The sequence below is a fragment of the Microcaecilia unicolor genome, unplaced genomic scaffold (genome assembly GCF_901765095.1).
Source record: "Microcaecilia unicolor unplaced genomic scaffold, aMicUni1.1, whole genome shotgun sequence".
Taxonomy (NCBI): Eukaryota; Metazoa; Chordata; class Amphibia; order Gymnophiona; family Siphonopidae; genus Microcaecilia; species Microcaecilia unicolor.
Genome location: NW_021963176.1, coordinates 52,657 through 69,660, shown reverse-complemented (window position 1 = coordinate 69,660; position 17,004 = coordinate 52,657). Strand labels below are relative to the sequence as shown.

General features: G+C 46.5%; 1 protein-coding gene across 1 annotated transcript in view; it reads left to right on the top strand.

Moving 5' to 3' along the window:
• LOC115459045 (integrin alpha-11-like) overlaps positions 1-17,004 on the top strand; it is a gene marked incomplete at its 5' end in the record, with an annotated part of 127,725 nt that overhangs the window by 84,572 nt on the left and 26,149 nt on the right. The window contains 6 exons of the mRNA XM_030188910.1: positions 3,492-3,568; positions 3,982-4,071; positions 6,865-6,955; positions 7,045-7,158; positions 9,459-9,545; positions 16,553-16,663. Of these exons, the coding sequence (XP_030044770.1) occupies positions 3,492-3,568; positions 3,982-4,071; positions 6,865-6,955; positions 7,045-7,158; positions 9,459-9,545; positions 16,553-16,663 (570 nt within the window). The remainder of the gene's footprint in view (positions 1-3,491; positions 3,569-3,981; positions 4,072-6,864; positions 6,956-7,044; positions 7,159-9,458; positions 9,546-16,552; positions 16,664-17,004) is intronic.

Below are 17,004 nucleotides of genomic sequence, written 5' to 3'. Positions count from 1 at the left end.
AAACTGAAGAGCCCTAACCTCTTTAGCCTTTCCTCATATGGGAGGAGTTCAATCCCCTTTATCATTATGGTCACTCTTCTTTGAACCTTTTCTAATTCCGCTATATCTTTTTTGAGATACGGCGACCAGAATCGAATACAATACTCAAGATGAGGTCACACCATGGAGCGATACAGAGGCATTATAATATTCTTGGCCTCATTTTGCATCCCTTTCCTAATAATTCCTAGCATCCTGTTTGCTTTTTTGGCCATCGCCACACACTGGGCAGAAGATTTTGGTGTATTGTCTACAATGACACCTAGATTTTTTACTTGAGTGCTGACTCCTAAGGTGGTCCAGCATCAGGTAACTATGATTCTGATTACTCTTCCCAATATGCATCACTTTGCATTTGCCTACATTAAATTTCCTCTGCTATTTGGATGCCCAGTCTTCCAGTTTCCAATTTTTATTCAAAAACTAAAGAATGTGAACTTGATATTAAGTGTTGGACTATATCCAGGTACCAGCACTGATATCTGGGTATATGCGGACGGCCAGCACTTCACCGTTTAAGTAATCTAACCAAATAGAGAACTGCTATTGATACAGGTCCATTTGGCCGGCTAACAGAACCACTTAAGAAGTGAATAATGGCACTTGACTGCTTATGCACTAATTCTTCCTGTCCTCATGTCATTCAGTGGTCACAACTCTTAATGTGCACCTCTTTCCCTGAGTCACTGCATTCAGTGGTCACAGATCTTAATGTCCATCTCTTCCCTGTCCTCACTCCATTCACAGGTCACAGCTCGTAATGTCCACCACTTTCCCTGTCCTCACATCATTCAGTGGTCAGCTCTTCATATCCAGCTCTTTCCCTGTCCTCACGTCATTCAGTGGTCAGCTCTTAATGTCCAGCTCTTTCCCTGTCCTCACTCCACTTGGAAGTTGTTTTTAAGAAGAGGATTTTAAAGCTACTTCTGTCTGACGGTAGCCTTTTCTGCTGCACTCCTTTCCCCATCCCCTCCCCCCCCCCCCCCCCCTCCAGGCTTTCAGTTAATGAGTCAGGCTTCACTTCCCCAGATTGTAGCTCAGACCTAGTCTCCAGGAATCCCTGGTATCCAGAAAGCCTCCTCCGATGACCTGAGGGGCTGAGAATTCATGTGCATGGCATCAGGTAACCAGGACCCAGCCAAAACAAAGGCCTGCGAGCTGGGCTTCAAAGCTTTGGCACGGGAGCTGCATTTTAATATTACAATCAGCTGTGCGTAGTCCCAGACAGTCTGAGGTCAGTGCTGTGCTGCCAATCACATCTTAACGCTGCTGCAAGGAGTATTAAGCACTTCCTCCTTTCTGCAAACTGCACCTTTTCTATCAAATCAGAGGGGCACCCTTACAACACCCAACGGTGTGTTCTACTACTGCTTATCACTTCTATAGCGCTACAAGGCATACGCAGCGCTGTACACCGTACACATAAAGACAGTCCCTGCTCAAAGAGCTTACAATCTAAATAAGTTCTGTATTTGGTTTCCATGTGACCCACGGGAGGGCCTGCCTGGGACAGTATAACTCCCCCCCCCCCCAACCAGGATTTTTCTCCGCTTTCTCATACACATATGGCAAAGTGAAAGTGTAGTAGAAATACACACAAGGAGTAGTGACAGTGAGAACATTTCTGTTACTGTGACTCACGTCCCCTACGCTGTTCCCAGAGTGGAGTAGTGGGCTCAAAACCTGGGAACTGGGTTGATTCCCACTGGGGCTCTTTGTCATCCTGGGCAAGTCACTTAACCCTCTATTGTCCCAGGTGGAAACCATAGATTGTCAGCCCACTAGGGACAGAGAGATACCTGCATACAGTGGTGTGCTGGAGCAGGCTCTCACAGGCTCGCAAGAGCCGGTTGTTAAGTTTTTAAGAATTTTGGGAGCCGGTTGTTAAAGTAGGGCCCTCCATGGCTACTTTAACAACTGGCTCCTAAAATGTGGGCTTGGGCCCCCTGCTGAATTCTCTTTTACTTTGCTGGTGGGGATGCTGAGCCCTGCCAGCCAAGTAAATAGACTACTGCTGGTCCCTAACTCTGGGCAGCAGGCTGGGACTTCTCGAGCATGTGAGAGAAGTTCCAGCATGCTGCTCAGAGCAAGACGTTGGGAGTGGTGGCAGTCCATTTATTGGCTGCCAGCAAAAGTATGCCTAGCGTGCCCGCATGAAGGGAGGGAGGAGAGAGAGGCAAGTGTTCCTCCCCCCCCCCCACCCACCCCCGGCCAACCCTGGCCCTTCCAACTGCAGAGCTGGCTACGTCCGGAGAAAGAGCCTGTTGTTAAAAATTTACCAGCACACCCCTGCCTGCATATATGATGAAACCTTTCTGGTTGTACCACAGAAAGACAGTATATCAAACTTATGAGCCATAAAATCAAATTAGTTCCAAGTGCCTTCCTGAGGTCACTGTCCAGTCTCACTAGGACTCACCAACAACATTCTCTCCTTCTGGCTGGACGGTGAGCTGGTCGCCCGGGTCTAAGGCAATAGGGGTGTCTGCTGTGGGGAACCAGGGGACACTCTTTGCCCAAGTCTTCGAAGGTTCTCGTGTGAGGCTGGTCGTGCTCGGCTCATATGATAGCGTGAGTGGGTCTCTTCCACTGGCTGATCAAGGACATGGTTCACTCTTTGGTACTGGGAGTAATAGGGAAGAAGTGTCCTAATTGGGGTCTTTCTGTGTATGCGCAGTTTCTGTTTGCAGAACTGGAAGTGCAGGTTTTCTGTGTGGTTTTGCGTTAACATTGGACCTAAGACCCAGTGGCGTAGCCAAGGGTGGACCCACTTTGAGCTCAGGCCCACCCAGTAGCAGCACACCTATGATGTGGCTGGCAGGGATCCCCAAGTCCCACCAGCCAAAAACTCCCAATAAGTACATAAGTGTCCCTCCTGCATACCTTGTAAATAGCAGATCTTCACCTGCATTGAGCAGCGACTGACACATACTGCTCGCACCAGCCCCACTGCCTTCCCTCTGATGTATTCATGCCTGTGTGGAAACAGGAAGTTGCATCAGAGGGAAGGCTGTGGGGCCAACATGAGAGTGTGTATTAGTTGCTGCTCGCTGCTGGTGAAAATCTGCTATTTCAAAGGTATGTAGGGGGGGGGATGTTTGAGAGACCATATGGCATGCAAATGAGAGAGGGAGAGACCAAATCAGTTGTGGGACAGGGCAGAGTTCTGCCCACCCAAAATTGGGTGTCTGGCTACGCCCCTGCTAAGACCTCACCCCATGTAATAGGATAAGGTCGACTGGTGCTATCAAATGATTGTAATTGCAGTTGTAATGGGGGTTGTATTTGTCCAGGGGTTTATTTGTTTTATATAGGGCTCTGGGGTGAGGGGAGGAGAGGGAAGTGGAAAGGGTGGGCTACGGCTGCTGGTGTCAGGGTATGCAGAGCCCTGATGGGGAAGGGGAGAAAAACGGGATCACTGTTAACACCTGGTTGTTGCTTAATCTCCGCAGGTGTCTTTTCGACTGGATTTTGAATTCAGCAAATCTCATTTCCTGCCGAGATTGAAAATCCTCCTGACTGCTAATAGGTCAGTCCCCTCTCCATCCTCTGACACAATGACCCGACTGACCCTCAGACCAGATGCTCCTTCTGCGAAACTCCAGCATTGGTCCGACCTTGTCTGGCTCCATGGCAGCATTTCTCTGGTCTTATTCCTAGTTTTCCTTTTTTTTTTGTATTTACTTCTTGTGATGTGCAGCTCAGTTGGACCTGGTCTAGGAATCCAGACTCCTTGGGCTGATTTTCATAGTAACAGATCTCACCACCGCACACCCTTGAGAGCGTGCCACCATGGTCCCCAAGTTTGGCCAGTCAGTGTCTCTGAGTGATGGCCAAGGATTCAGTCCCAGGGGGGTTGCGAGTGGTGCCTCTGCCAATGCTGAGGAGGTCAGAAGGAGGAGGGCAGGACAGAGCTTTTATATTGTATGTATTGCCTTCTAGTGACAGTGAAGAGCTGGAGGCTACCAGACACGACAACTCCATGCGGTTGGATTTCCTGCTGAAGTTTGAGTCAGATCTGCTCTTCCACAGGTACTGTCCAGGGTTCCGGCAAGCCTGTCACCACATGAAATACTGAGACCCCCCCAGCCCCCTTTACAGGCTGACTGTACTACACAGGATAAGTGGCCTGAGCATGTCTTTCTGTATATTCAGAGACTGAGCAGAGGAAGGAGTGGAGGAGTGGCCTAGTGGTTAGGGTGGTGGACTTTGGTCCTGGGGAACTGAGGAACTGAGTTGGATTCCCGGCACAGGCAGCTCCTTGTGACTCTGGGCAAGTCACTTAACCCTCCATTGCCCCATGTAAGCCGCATTGAGCCTGCCATGAGTGGCAAAGCGCAGGGTACAAATGTAACAAAAAAAAAGTTCTCTGAAGCACTTCCAACCAAAGTTTCCCCCCTCCCATCTATCACCCCCAGTATTGAGCAAACTCCTTCACTGTGTCCAGGAAGGAGTAATGTCTGTCGTTTCTGTGCTTCAGAGGGACTTCATTTGCTGCTGTCTCTTTTTACAGAGATGGTCTACACTGTCACTCCACTCCTTCCGGATAAAGCTCTCACCATCTGTTTGAAATCTGAGCTGGCACTGCCTGGTCTTGAGCCTTTAAAGGGGGCAGTGGGCAACTCTCCTTTATTTATATATATATATATTTATTTATTTAGATTTTGCTCACACCTTTTCAGTAGTAACTCAAGGTGAGTTACATTCAGGTACACTGGATATTTCTCTGTCCCAGGAGGGCTCACAATCTAAGTTTGTACCTGAGGCAATGGAGGGTTAAGTGACTTACCCAAGATCACAAGGAGCAGCAGTGGGATTTGAACCCAACCACCTCTGGATTGCAAGACCAGTGCTCTAACCACTAGGCCACTCCTCCACTCCACCTTGTGCCCTGCTGCCTCATATTGGCACCATATTTATAAAAACCTTAATGCCCTAACAACCCCTGTTTCTTGGACTGCTGGTAGTGCCAGACACCTTTAGTCGAAGGGAAGATGTGTCATTTACCAAACCTGAAAAAGGAAAAATCTCAGAAGCAGTCATCCTGTATGGGGGGGGGGGGCTACGTACATCCTTCTTCTGTACGGCAGGAGGGGGTGTACACGTCTGCTCTGTACCATATACCATAGGACTGTGTGTGTGTGTGGGGGGGGGGGGGGGTGTATATGCCCTCTCCTGTACATACTCAGGAAGTCTGTATATGTAGTCAGAGGTCTGTGTTTGTACCCCCCCACCCCCACCCACTCATGCTTATTTGTATGTTGAGGTTCAGTGTATATCTACCCATTCTGTATCATGGATGTAGAAGATGTTCCTTTCTCCATTCTGTACTGCTTTTCTCTCTATTCTGTACTTTGAGGAGGGGGGAGGGGGGGACCGCAAAGTCCGATATCACACAGGCTTCACTGACACAAGTGAGTGAAATGGTGAATTGATGAGGGTTTTTTTTTTTGTTACATTTGTACCTCGTGCTTTCCCACTCATGGCAGGCTCAATGCAGCTTAGGTACTTATTTGTACCCGGGGCAATGGAGGGTTAAGTGACTTGCCCAGAGTCACAAGGAGCTGCCTGTGCCTGAAATGGGAATTGAACTCAGTTCCTCAGTTCCCCAGGACCAAAGTCCACCACCCTAACCACTAGGCCACTCCTCCACTGTTGCTACTATTTGAGATTCTACATGGAATGTTGCTATTCCACTAGCAACATTCCATGTAGAAGTCGGCCCTTGTAGATCACCAATGTGGCCGCGCAGGCTTCTGCTTCTGTGAGTCTGACGTCCTGCATGTATGTGCAGGACGTCAGACTCACAGAAACAGAAGGCTGCGCGGCCTTCTACATGGAATGTTGCTAGTGGAATAGCAACATTCCATGTAGAATCTCCAATAGTAGCAACATTCCATGTAGAATCTCCAATAGTATCTATTTTATTTTTGTTACATTTGTACCCCGCGCTTTCCCACTCAAGGCAGGCTCAATGCGGCTTACATGGAGCAATGGAGGGTTAAGTGACTTGCAGAGTCACAAGGAGCTGCCTGTGCCTGAAGTGGGAATCGAACTCATTTCCTCAGTTCCCCAGGACCAAAGTCCACCACCCTAACCACTAAGCCATTCCTCTACTGTTGCTACTATTTGAGATTCTACATGGAATGTTGCTATTCCACTAGCAACATTCCATGTAGAAGTCAGCTCTTGCAGATCACCAATGTGGCCGCGCAGGCTTCTGTGAGTCTGACGTCCTGCACATACGTGCAGGACGTCAGACTCACAGAAACAGAAGCCTGCGCAGCCTTGTACATGGAATGTTGCTAGTGGAATAGCAACATTCCATGTAGAATCTCCAATAGTAGCAACATTCCATGTAGAATCTCCAATAGTTGCAACATTCCATGTAGAATCTCCAATAGTATCTATTTTATTTTAGTTACATTTGTACCCTGCGTTTTCCCACTCATGGCAGGCTCAATGCGGCTTACATGGGGCAATGGAGGGTTAAGTGACTTGCCCAGAGTCACAAGGAGCTGCCTGTGCCTGAAGTGGGAATTGAACTCAGTTCCTCAGTTCCCCAGGACCAAAGTCCACCACCCTAACCACTAGGGCACTCCCAGTCTGTTGGCAGGGTCACGGATGCTGTCACAAGCTGAGCCAAATACTTTCTTTGGCGTACAGGAGTAGCCTAATGGTTAGTGTGGTGGCCTGAGAGCTAGGGGAACGATTTCATTCCCGCTGCAGCTCCTTGTGAGTCTGAGCATCACTTAACCCTCCATTGCAACAGGTACAAACTAACTACCTGCTTTGACTCTTTCTCCTTTCCCCCTCCTGCTGCAGGGTCTCAAGCTTGGACCGGTATGAGATAAAACCTGGCAGCTCTCTGGACAGATACGACAGCATCGGCCCCCCGTTCAACTGCACCTTTCAGGTAATGCCAACTGCTGTTCTCTCAAACCAAGAATTCAGAGCTGGGGATTCCAATCTAACCCATCAAACGCTTCATTTTCTCCCCTGCAGATACAGAATCTGGGCTTCTTTCCCATCAGTGACCTCACTATTAAAATCCTCATTCCTGTGGCCACCAGAGGTGGGAATCGTGTCCTGTGGTTGAAAGATTTCCTTGTCGATCAGGTAGTGGCTGCACAGCTCTCCTCCTCATCACCTCTATAAAGATGCTGAACTTTCCTGGCCAGGAGTGGCTTCCTGCATGTCTCTCATCTGAATGTGGGCTTCATTTTTAGCACTCCAGCCCTGGTTCAGTCATCAGTCGCTCTCCAGAGACACAATAAGTCCACCAGGCTCTCTGTATTGCAGTACTGAAAGTGACTGGAAAAGGGAAAGGGATTTGATATACTGCCTTTCTGTGGTTTCTGCAAATACATTCAAAGCTGTTTACATAGTGTATACTTTTTGCACCTGGGGCAATGGGAGGGGGTTAGGTGATTTGCCCAGAGTCACAAGGAGCTGCAGTGGGAATTGAACCCAGTTCCCCAGGATCAAAGTCTGCTGCACTAACCACTAGGCTATTCCTCCACTAGGAACATTCCATGTAGAAGCCTGCCCTTGCAGATCAGCAACGAGGCCGCGCAGGCTTCTGTTTCTGTGAGTCTGACATCCTGCACATACATCCTGCACGTCAGACTCACAGAAACAGAAGCCTGCGCGGCCGCGTTGCTGATCTGCAAGGGCAGGCTTCTACATGGAATGTTGCTAGTGGAATAGCAACATTCCATGTAGAATCTTCAAATAGTAGCAACAGAATCTCAATAGTAGCAGCAACATTCCATCTAGAATCTCCAATAGTAGCAACATTCCATGTAGAATCTCAAATAGTAGCAACAGAATCTCAAATAGTAGCAACATTCCATGTAGAATCTCAATAGTAGCAACATTCCATGTAGAATCTCAAATAGTAGCAACAGAATCTCAATAGTAGCAGCAACATTCCGTCTAGAATCTCCAATAGTAGCAACATTCCATGTAGAATCTAAAGTAGAGGAGTGTGGTAGCCGTGTTAGTCCACTCTTAAGGTTATCAATAGAAATCAAACAAAATAAAACATGGAAAAGAAAATAAGATGATACCTTTTTTATTGGACATAACTTAATACATTTCTTGATTAGCTTTCGAAGGTTGCCCTTCTTCCTCAGATCGGAAATAAGCAAATGTGCTAGCTGACAGTGTATATAAGTGAAAACATTCAAGCATTACTATGTAGAATCTACAAATAGTTTCAACATTACATGACGTCAGCAACAGAATCTCCAATAGTAGCAACATTCCATGTAGAATCTCGAATAGTAGCAACATTCCATGTAGAATCCCAAATAGGGAAAGGGAACTGGGAATTGACATACCGTCTTTCTGTGGTTTTTGCAACCTACATTCAAAGTGGTTTACATAGTATATAGAGGTACTTAATTTGTACCTGGGGCAATGGAGGGTTAAGTGACTTGCCCAGAGTCACAAGGGGCTGCAGTGGGAATGTGAACCCGGTTCCCCAGGTTCTCAGGCCGCGCTGCACTAACCACTAGGCTACTCCTCCACTTTAGCTTATTTTCAATAGCAGACTAGACTGGGATTTATCACAGACTAAAACACACAGCAGGAAATAATATGAGAAGAAAAGCTAGACACTGTCCCATGGGAGACATAATTCTTGGGGTAATCAGGCTGGGTCTCTTCTGTTCTTTCCCAGCTCACACTGCCCATGGGGACCTCAGTATAAAGCTTTCACACGTGAAAAAGAGAGACAGGCCCTGAGTCACTGGAGGGATTCTGCCAGGTGGGGTCCCAGGGGTGACTCAGAGATGTCTCATCTAGCGTCCCCCAGGAAGGCATTGCTAACTCTCACCCTCAGAGACAGGAGTAAAAGGAGAATCTGGCATCCCCCCCCCCCCCCCCCCAGCTGCCTTTGAGGGTTGGTTTTAGACTGTCTGCACAAAGATAAAGTCCACATGTGAGCTTTCCCCAGTTCTGCTAAGGTAAAAGTCCAATCAGACACTCACACTGGCCATTTCTGCTGGAAACGGACTGTGAAGATTTGAAAGTGCCATTTCCTCCCTAGACCTGAACACCCCCCACCCCCACCCCCAGGGCAGCCCACCTCCATCCCTCCTCCTCCTGCCCTAGTCTGGTTAAATGTACCCTTCCATGAACAATGCTTAGACTTTGAGTGAAACCGGGAATGGGAAGGTAAATCAGTTTTTGAAAGCTGTCGGCTCTTCTAGAGCTCTCTGGAAAAGCATCTTCTAAGTTAAGGTGTCCTCTGGGTGCTTTTCTTATTTGTAGGTGAAACACCCTGAGACCACTAAAACTGTCCCTGGTACAGTGGTTAGGTTTCATGTGCACAGCTCCAAAAGCGAGCAGTCAGCAGTGATCTTTCCTGTTTCCAAAGATCACTTACAATTTTTTCTCTCATCTCTTCATAGGAAAATGTCACCTGTAATATTTGGGGTAATAACACAGACTACAGGCATTCTCCATCAGAGGAAGACCTAACCCATCACCAACAGCTGGTAAGGTCACTTCTGCAGCTCTGAGTCTCTCCAGAACAGGGAACATATTTCTAGAAAAATAAAAAAAACTTTAATCTGTGCCAGACTGTATTGACCGGGTGGGAACTCGCTGCCAATGATCTTGGGTCACCAGGAAGATAGATAGCGGCTGAGTCCCAGATCCTTGGACACAGCTAGGGACAGTGTGTCTGGAGTTCTGTGTCCCTGGGTGTAATCAGTACAGCTGGAGTCATAGGGTCCTTGGACACAGCTGGGACAGCATGGCTACTGTCAGACTCCTGGGTCACTGGGTGGTGATTTATTATCATAAGAACAGAAGAATAGCCATACTGGGTTAGACCAGTGGTCCATCTAGACCAGAATCCTGTTTCCAACAGTGGCCAATCCAGGTCACAAGTACCTGGCAGAAACCCAATTAGTACAGTTCCCAGGGCAAGCAGTGGCTTCCCCCATGTCCATCTCAATAACAGACCATGGACCTTTCGTCCAGGAATTTGTCCAAACCTTTTTTAAACCCAGATACGCTAACTGCTGTTACCACATCCTCTGGCAAAGAGTTCCAGAGCTTAACTATTTGTTGAGTGAAAAAATGTTTCCTCCTATTCATTTAAAAAATATTTCCATGTAATTTCATTGAGTGTCCCCTGGTCTTTGTACTTTTCGAAAGAGTGAAAAATCAATTCACTTTTATCTGTTCTACACCACTCAGGATTTTGTAGACCTCAATCAAATCCCCCCTCATCTGCCTCTTTTTCAAGCTGAAGAACCCTAACCTCTTTAGCCTTTCCTCATATGGGAGCAGTTCCATCTCCTTTATCATTTTGGTCGCTCTTCTTTGAACCTTTCCTAATTCTGCTATATCTTTTTTGAGATATGGCTACAAGAATTGAAAGCAATACTCAAGGTGAGGTCACACCATGAAGCGATACAAATTCATTATAATATTCTTGGTCTTATTTTGCATCCCTCTCCTAATAATTCCTAGCATTTTCTTGAGTACTGACTCCTAAGGTAGACCCCTAGCATCAGGTAACTATGATTTGGATTATTCTTCCCAATGTGCATCACTTTGCATTTGTCTACATTAAAGTTCATCTGCCATTTGGACGCCCAGTCTTCCAGTTTCCCAAGGTCTTCCTGCGATTTTTCACAATCCGCATGTGTTTTGACAACTCATCTGCAAATGTAATTACTTCACTCATCATTCCGTTTTCCAAATCATTTATAAATATGTTAAATAGCACCGGTCCTAGTACAGATCCCTGCGGCACTCCACTATTCACCCTCCTCAATTGAGAAAAATGGCCATTTAACCCTACCCTCTGTTTTCTGTCCAATAACCAATTCCTAATCCACAGAAGGACATTGACTCCTATCCCATGACTTTTTAATTTTCACAGGAGTCTCTCATGAGGAACTTTACCAAAAGCTTTCTGAAAATCCAGATACACTACATCAACTGGGTCACCTTTATCCATATTTTAATTTACGCCTTCAAAGAAATGAAGCAAATTTTTGAGGCAAGAGTTCCCTTGGCTGAACCCATGTTGGCTCTGTCCCATTAAACCATGTTTGTCTAAGTGTTCCATAATTTTATTCTTTATAATAGTTTCCACTATTTTCCCCAGGCTTACTGGTCTGTAATTTCCTGGATCATCCCTGGAACCCTTTTTAAAAATCAGCATTACATTGGTCACCCTCCAATCTTCAGGTGCTATGGATGATTTTAACGACAGGTTACAGACCACTAACAACAGATCAGCAATTTCTTGTTTGATTTCTTTCAGTACCCTGGGGTATATACCATCCGGTCCAGGTAACTTATCACTCTTTAACTTGTCAATTGGCTCATTACGTCTTCCAGGTTCACCGAGATTTCTTTCAGTTCCTCCACATCATCACCCTTGAAAACCATTTCCAGTACAGGTAGATCTCTTACATCTTGTTCCATAAAGACCAAAGTAAAGAATTCATTCAGTCTCTCTGCTATGGCCTTGTCCTCCCTGAGTGCCCTTTTGCCCCTTCATGATCAAATGGTCCCACAGATTCCAACACACACACATGCTTTCTGCTTCTGATATACCTGAAAAAGGTGAGTTTTTCTCTCCGCAGCAAGTTTTTATTTTCATGTTCTCTTTTAGCCTTCTTTATCAAGATATTGCATCTAGTTTAACAGTGCTTATGTTGCTTCTTATTTTCTTCATTCAGATCCTTTTGCATTCTTTGAAGGATGCTCTTTTGGTTCTAATAACCTCTTTCATGGAAATTGGAGGGTCATGGGATAGGAGGAAATGTCCTATTGTGGATTAAAAACTGGTTGAAGGATAGGAAACAGAGAGTGGGGTTAAATGGGCAGTATTCACAATGGAGAAGGGTAGTTAGTGGGGTTCCTCAAGGGTCCGTGCTAGGACCGCTGCTTTTTAATATATTTATAAATGATTTAGAGATGGGAGTAACTAGCGAGGTAATTAAATTTGCTGATGACACAAAGTTATTCAAAGTCGTTAAATCACGACAGGATTGTGAAAAATTACAAGAGGACCTTACAAGACTGGGAGACTGGGCGGCTAAATGGCAGATGATGTTTAATGTGAGCAAGTGCAAGGTGATGCATGTGGGAAAAAAGAACCCGAATTATAGCTACGTCATGCAAGGTTCCACGTTAGGAGTTACGGACCAAGAAAGGGATCTGGGTGTCGTCGTCGATAACACACTGAAACCTTCTGCTCAGTGTGCTGCTGCGGCTAAGAAAGCGAATAGAATGTTGGGTATTATTAGGAAAGGTATGGAAAACAGGTGTGAGGATGTTATAATGCCGTTGTATCGCTCCATGGTGCGACCGCACCTTGAGTATTGTGTTCAATTCTGGTCGCCGCATCTCAAGAAAGATATAGTAGAATTGGAAAAGGTGCAGCGAAGGGCGACTAAAATGATAGCGGGGATGGGACGACTTCCCTATGAAGAAAGACTAAGGAGGCTAGGGCTTTTCAGCTTGGAGAAGAGACGGCTGAGGGGAGACATGATAGAGGTATATAAAATAATGAGTGGAGTGGAACAGGTGGATGTGAAGCTTCTGTTCACGCTTTCCAAAAATACTAGGACTAGGGGGCATGCGATGAAACTACAGTGTAGTAAATTTAAAACAAATCGGAGAAATGTTTTCTTCACCCAACGTGTAATTAAACTCTGGAATTCGTTGCCGGAGAAAGTGGTGAAGGTGGTTAGCTTAGCAGAGTTTAAAAAGGGGTTGGACGGTTTCCTAAAGGACAAGTCCATAAACCGCTACTAAACGGACTTGGAAAAATCCACAATTCCAGGAATAACATGTATAGAATGTTTGTACGTTTGGGAAGCTTGCCAGGTGCCCTTGGCCTGGATTGGCCGCTGTCGTGGACAGGATGCTGGGCTCGATGGACCCTTGGTCTTTTCCCAGTATGGCATTACTTATGTACTTATGTTACCTTTTAACCACACTGGCTGTTGTGTGCTCGTCTTTCCACCATTGATAATACGTGGAATATATCTGGTCTGGGTTTCCAAGATGGTAAACGTCCACGCCTGATTTAAATTCTAACCTTTGCAGCCTACTCAGCTTCTTTTTAACCATTTTCCTAATTTTGTCCATAGTCACCCTTTTGAAAATTGAATCCTGCTACAGTAGATTTCTTTAGTGACTTCACATCAACTCAAATTTGATCATGATACAATCACTGTTTCCCAGTGGATCCAACACCATTACCTCTCAAATCACGCCCTGCATGCCACTAAAGACTAGGAGGCAGATGCACTAAACGTTTTTCATCGTTAAATGAGCCCTCAGGGAAGAATTTCCTATCCTTTCCATGCACTTAAGCCTATTTTCCGACGACAGTAGCAGCTAACGAAAACGGAATGGAGATGAGCAATTAGTGTGAAAACCCCATTGAAACGACATGCACTAACCTTTTCCGATTGCCTTTACGCAGGAAAAAGGCAGGAAAACTAACGAGAGGTCTGGACCTCTCGTTAGGACAGCTCTGTGCCAGGAAAAAGTGTTAATTGAAAAAATAAACAAACTTTGAGCCAATCCCAGCGCATTAGCAGAGCTAAAAGCGCTGTGATTGGTCCAAAGGACCTCAGAAAACACATAAAAAAATAAAAATAAAAAAAGGATCGGGAGGGGGCAAGGGCGCTCATCAGGAGCGTCCTGTACAGACGGCCTTGCCCCCCCCCCCGCTGCTCCCCACTTTCCGCCGCTCCCCCCACCCCGAAAAAGCAAACTTCTAGAAGCCCCTGCCCCCCTCCCTTCCTCAGTACTCTGTCACCTGTGCTCCGCCTCCCGACATCCTCCGTCCGTGCCCCGCCCCCTTTTGGGGTCGTCGCCGCCATTCCCCTCCTCCATCGGGCCCCCCTTCCTCTTACCGGGCCCGTGCAGCGCCTCTCTCCTCTGTCCGAAGGCGCTGCACGGGCAAGAAGAACGCTGAATCAGCTGATGCCTGCCTTCGCGATGGCGCGTCTTTCTCCTCCTGGGCCCGCCCCTGTCTGACGGCGGGCCCAGGAGGAGAAAGACGCGCCATCGCGAAGGCAGGCATCAGCTGATTCAGCGTTCTTCTGCCCGTGCAGCGCCTTCGGACAGAGGAGAGAGGCGCTGCACGGGCCCGGTAAGAGGAAGGGGGGCCCGATGGAGGAGGGGAATGGCGGCGACGACCCCAAAAGGGGGCGGGGCACGGACGGAGGATGTCGGGAGGCGGAGCACAGGTGACAGAGTACTGAGGAAGGGAGGGGGGCAGGGGCTTCTAGAAGTTTGCTTTTTCGGGGTGGGGGGAGCGGCGGAAAGTGGGAGCAGCGGGGGGGGGGGGGGCAAGGCCGTCTGTACAGGACGCTCCTGATGAGCGCCCTTGCCCCCTCCCGACCCTTTTTTTTATTTTTGTTTTTATTTGGGAGCCATGTGCTTGCGATTTGACTGTGTTGTGACTGTTTGTGGCATGCGCAGAGCAGCTAACATAACGCTTGGCTGCTCTGCGCATGATTTGGGGGCCGATTAACGATGTGTATTGTGATTCTTTGATACATTGTACGTTTCACTACCGATCTCAGCATGTGTGACTTTTTTTTTGGTGCATTTTTCGTTATTTTAAAATCGTTAGGGACTTTAACGATTTAGATTTTTTTACGTTTGGTTGCTGCATCTGCCTCTAGGTCTAAAATAGCTCCCCTTTTTTTGGACCTGTTGCTCCAAGAAGCAGTCATTTATTACATCAAACAATTTTACCTCCCTAGCGCTACGGGACTGTGACTGTTATTTGAACACATCGCACTCCTTCATTAGTTTTTTGAATCATTGCAAAAGCTCCTTTTCTCACTCTTTCAGGTGCCCTCAAACCCTCCCACCCCCTACATCAATGCTCCTGAATTTCTTTGCTAGTGAAATACCAGCTTCATTAGAGATCCCCACATGGGGAAGGTGGGCTTTTCTTCTGTCTGGCTACACAGTGACACCTGCTGGCTGGGAGTGGTATTGCAGGATGTTATCATTAAGTACATAACTTTTGCCATACGGTGACAGACCGAAGATCCATCAAAACCAGCATCCTGTTTCCAACAGTGGCCAATCCAGGTTACAAGTACCTGGCAAGATCCCAAAACAGTACAATACATTTTATGCTACTTATCCTAGAAATCAGCAGTGAGGATGGGACAACATCCCTAGGATTGACCTTCCAACCAGAAACCTGTCTGAATCTTCACGAAATTACCTCAACCTGCACTACCCCAATTGTAAAGGACTCAAGTGCAAAACCTACTTTGGATCCAACTTCTCCTTCCTAGGCAGCCAACTCTGGAATGCCCTCCCCAGACCTATCCGATCAATCTGTGACCATCTACCCTTCCGAAAAGCACTAAAAACCCATTTATTCAAGCAAGCCTATCCAAATTACATATAACATAGTAACATAGTAGATGACGGCAGAAAAAGACCTGCACGGTCCATCTAGTCTGCCCAACAAGATAAACTCATATGTGCTACTTCTTGTGTATACCTTACCTTGATTTGTATCTGCCATTTTCAGGGCACAGACCATAGAAGTCTTGCCCAGAACTAGCCCCACCACCCAAACACCAGCCCCGCCTCCCAATCTCGGCTAAGCTTCTGAGGATCCATTCCTTCTGCACAGGATTCCTTTATGCATATCCCACGCATGCTTGAATTCCGTTACCGTTTTCATCTCCACCACCTCCTGCGGGAGGGCATTCCAAGTATCTACCACTCTCTCCGTGAAAAAATACTTCCTGACATTTTTCTTGAGTCTGCCCCCCTTCACTCTCATATCATGTCCTCTCGTTCTACCGCCCTCCCATCTCCAGGAAAGGTTCGTTTGCGGATTAATACCTTTCAAATATTTGAACATCTGTATCATATCACCCCTGTTTCTCCTTTCCTCCAGGGTATACATGTTCCGTCTATCATATGAACCCATCTACCCAACACATAACCAGGAGACAATGACATTGACCCAGACTATATCTCCCACATTACTCCCTTCTTCATTGCCTATCTCTACCTACTTATCTCTTCTATTATTCTGTTATACTTAATTTTTACTCTCTCTAACAATATTCTGTATTCCCTATTACTATGTAAGCCGCATTGAACCTGCTTTGAGTGGGAAAGCGCGGGATACAAATGTAATAATAAATAAAGTGGGTAGGGCTCTTCAGCTTGGAGAAAAGATGGCTGAGGGAAGATATGATAGAGGTATATAAAATAATGAGTGGAGTGGAATGGGTAGACGTGAATCACTTGTTTACTCTTTCCAAAAATACTAGGACTATGGGGCATGCAATGAAGCTACAAAGTAGTAAATTTAAAACAAATTGACCTGGATTGGCCACTGTTGGAAGCAGGATACTGAGCTAGATGGACCTTTGGTCTGAACCAGTAAGGCTATTCTTTTGTTCATAACCATTGAAATGGCTTTGAAAATGACCGTTGCAATGTGCTGTTAATGTCAAGCATCTGTTTTCAGAATCACAGTAACGCTGATGTGGTGTCGATCGACTGCAATGTGCAAGTGGACTCAAGTGAAGAAATCAACTTTCATTTATACGGGAATCTGTGGATGAAATCACTGAAAGCTGTAAGTCAAGTTTGGACTCTTGCCCTGAAAGGTGGTATATTCAATACGGAATAAACAATAAATTTAGAAGCCTGTGGTGGGAGTATTGTACATGATGGCAGAAAGGACATTTACCCATTGGGTCTACCCTATTGCCCAATCCTACCCTACTTTTGCTGAGAGAAATGTGCCAGCTGTACAAGTACGACTTCCCTCCAAGCCCAGTTTTGCTGTCCTCTCTTTGATCCTCACCCTGAGGCATGAACATATAAGTTCCTGTAGTAATCCATGAGCTAGCTTTCCACTGTTCCAGTAGTAATCCATCACCTAGCCTTCCATTCACTGCATTTGCGTAGTAATCC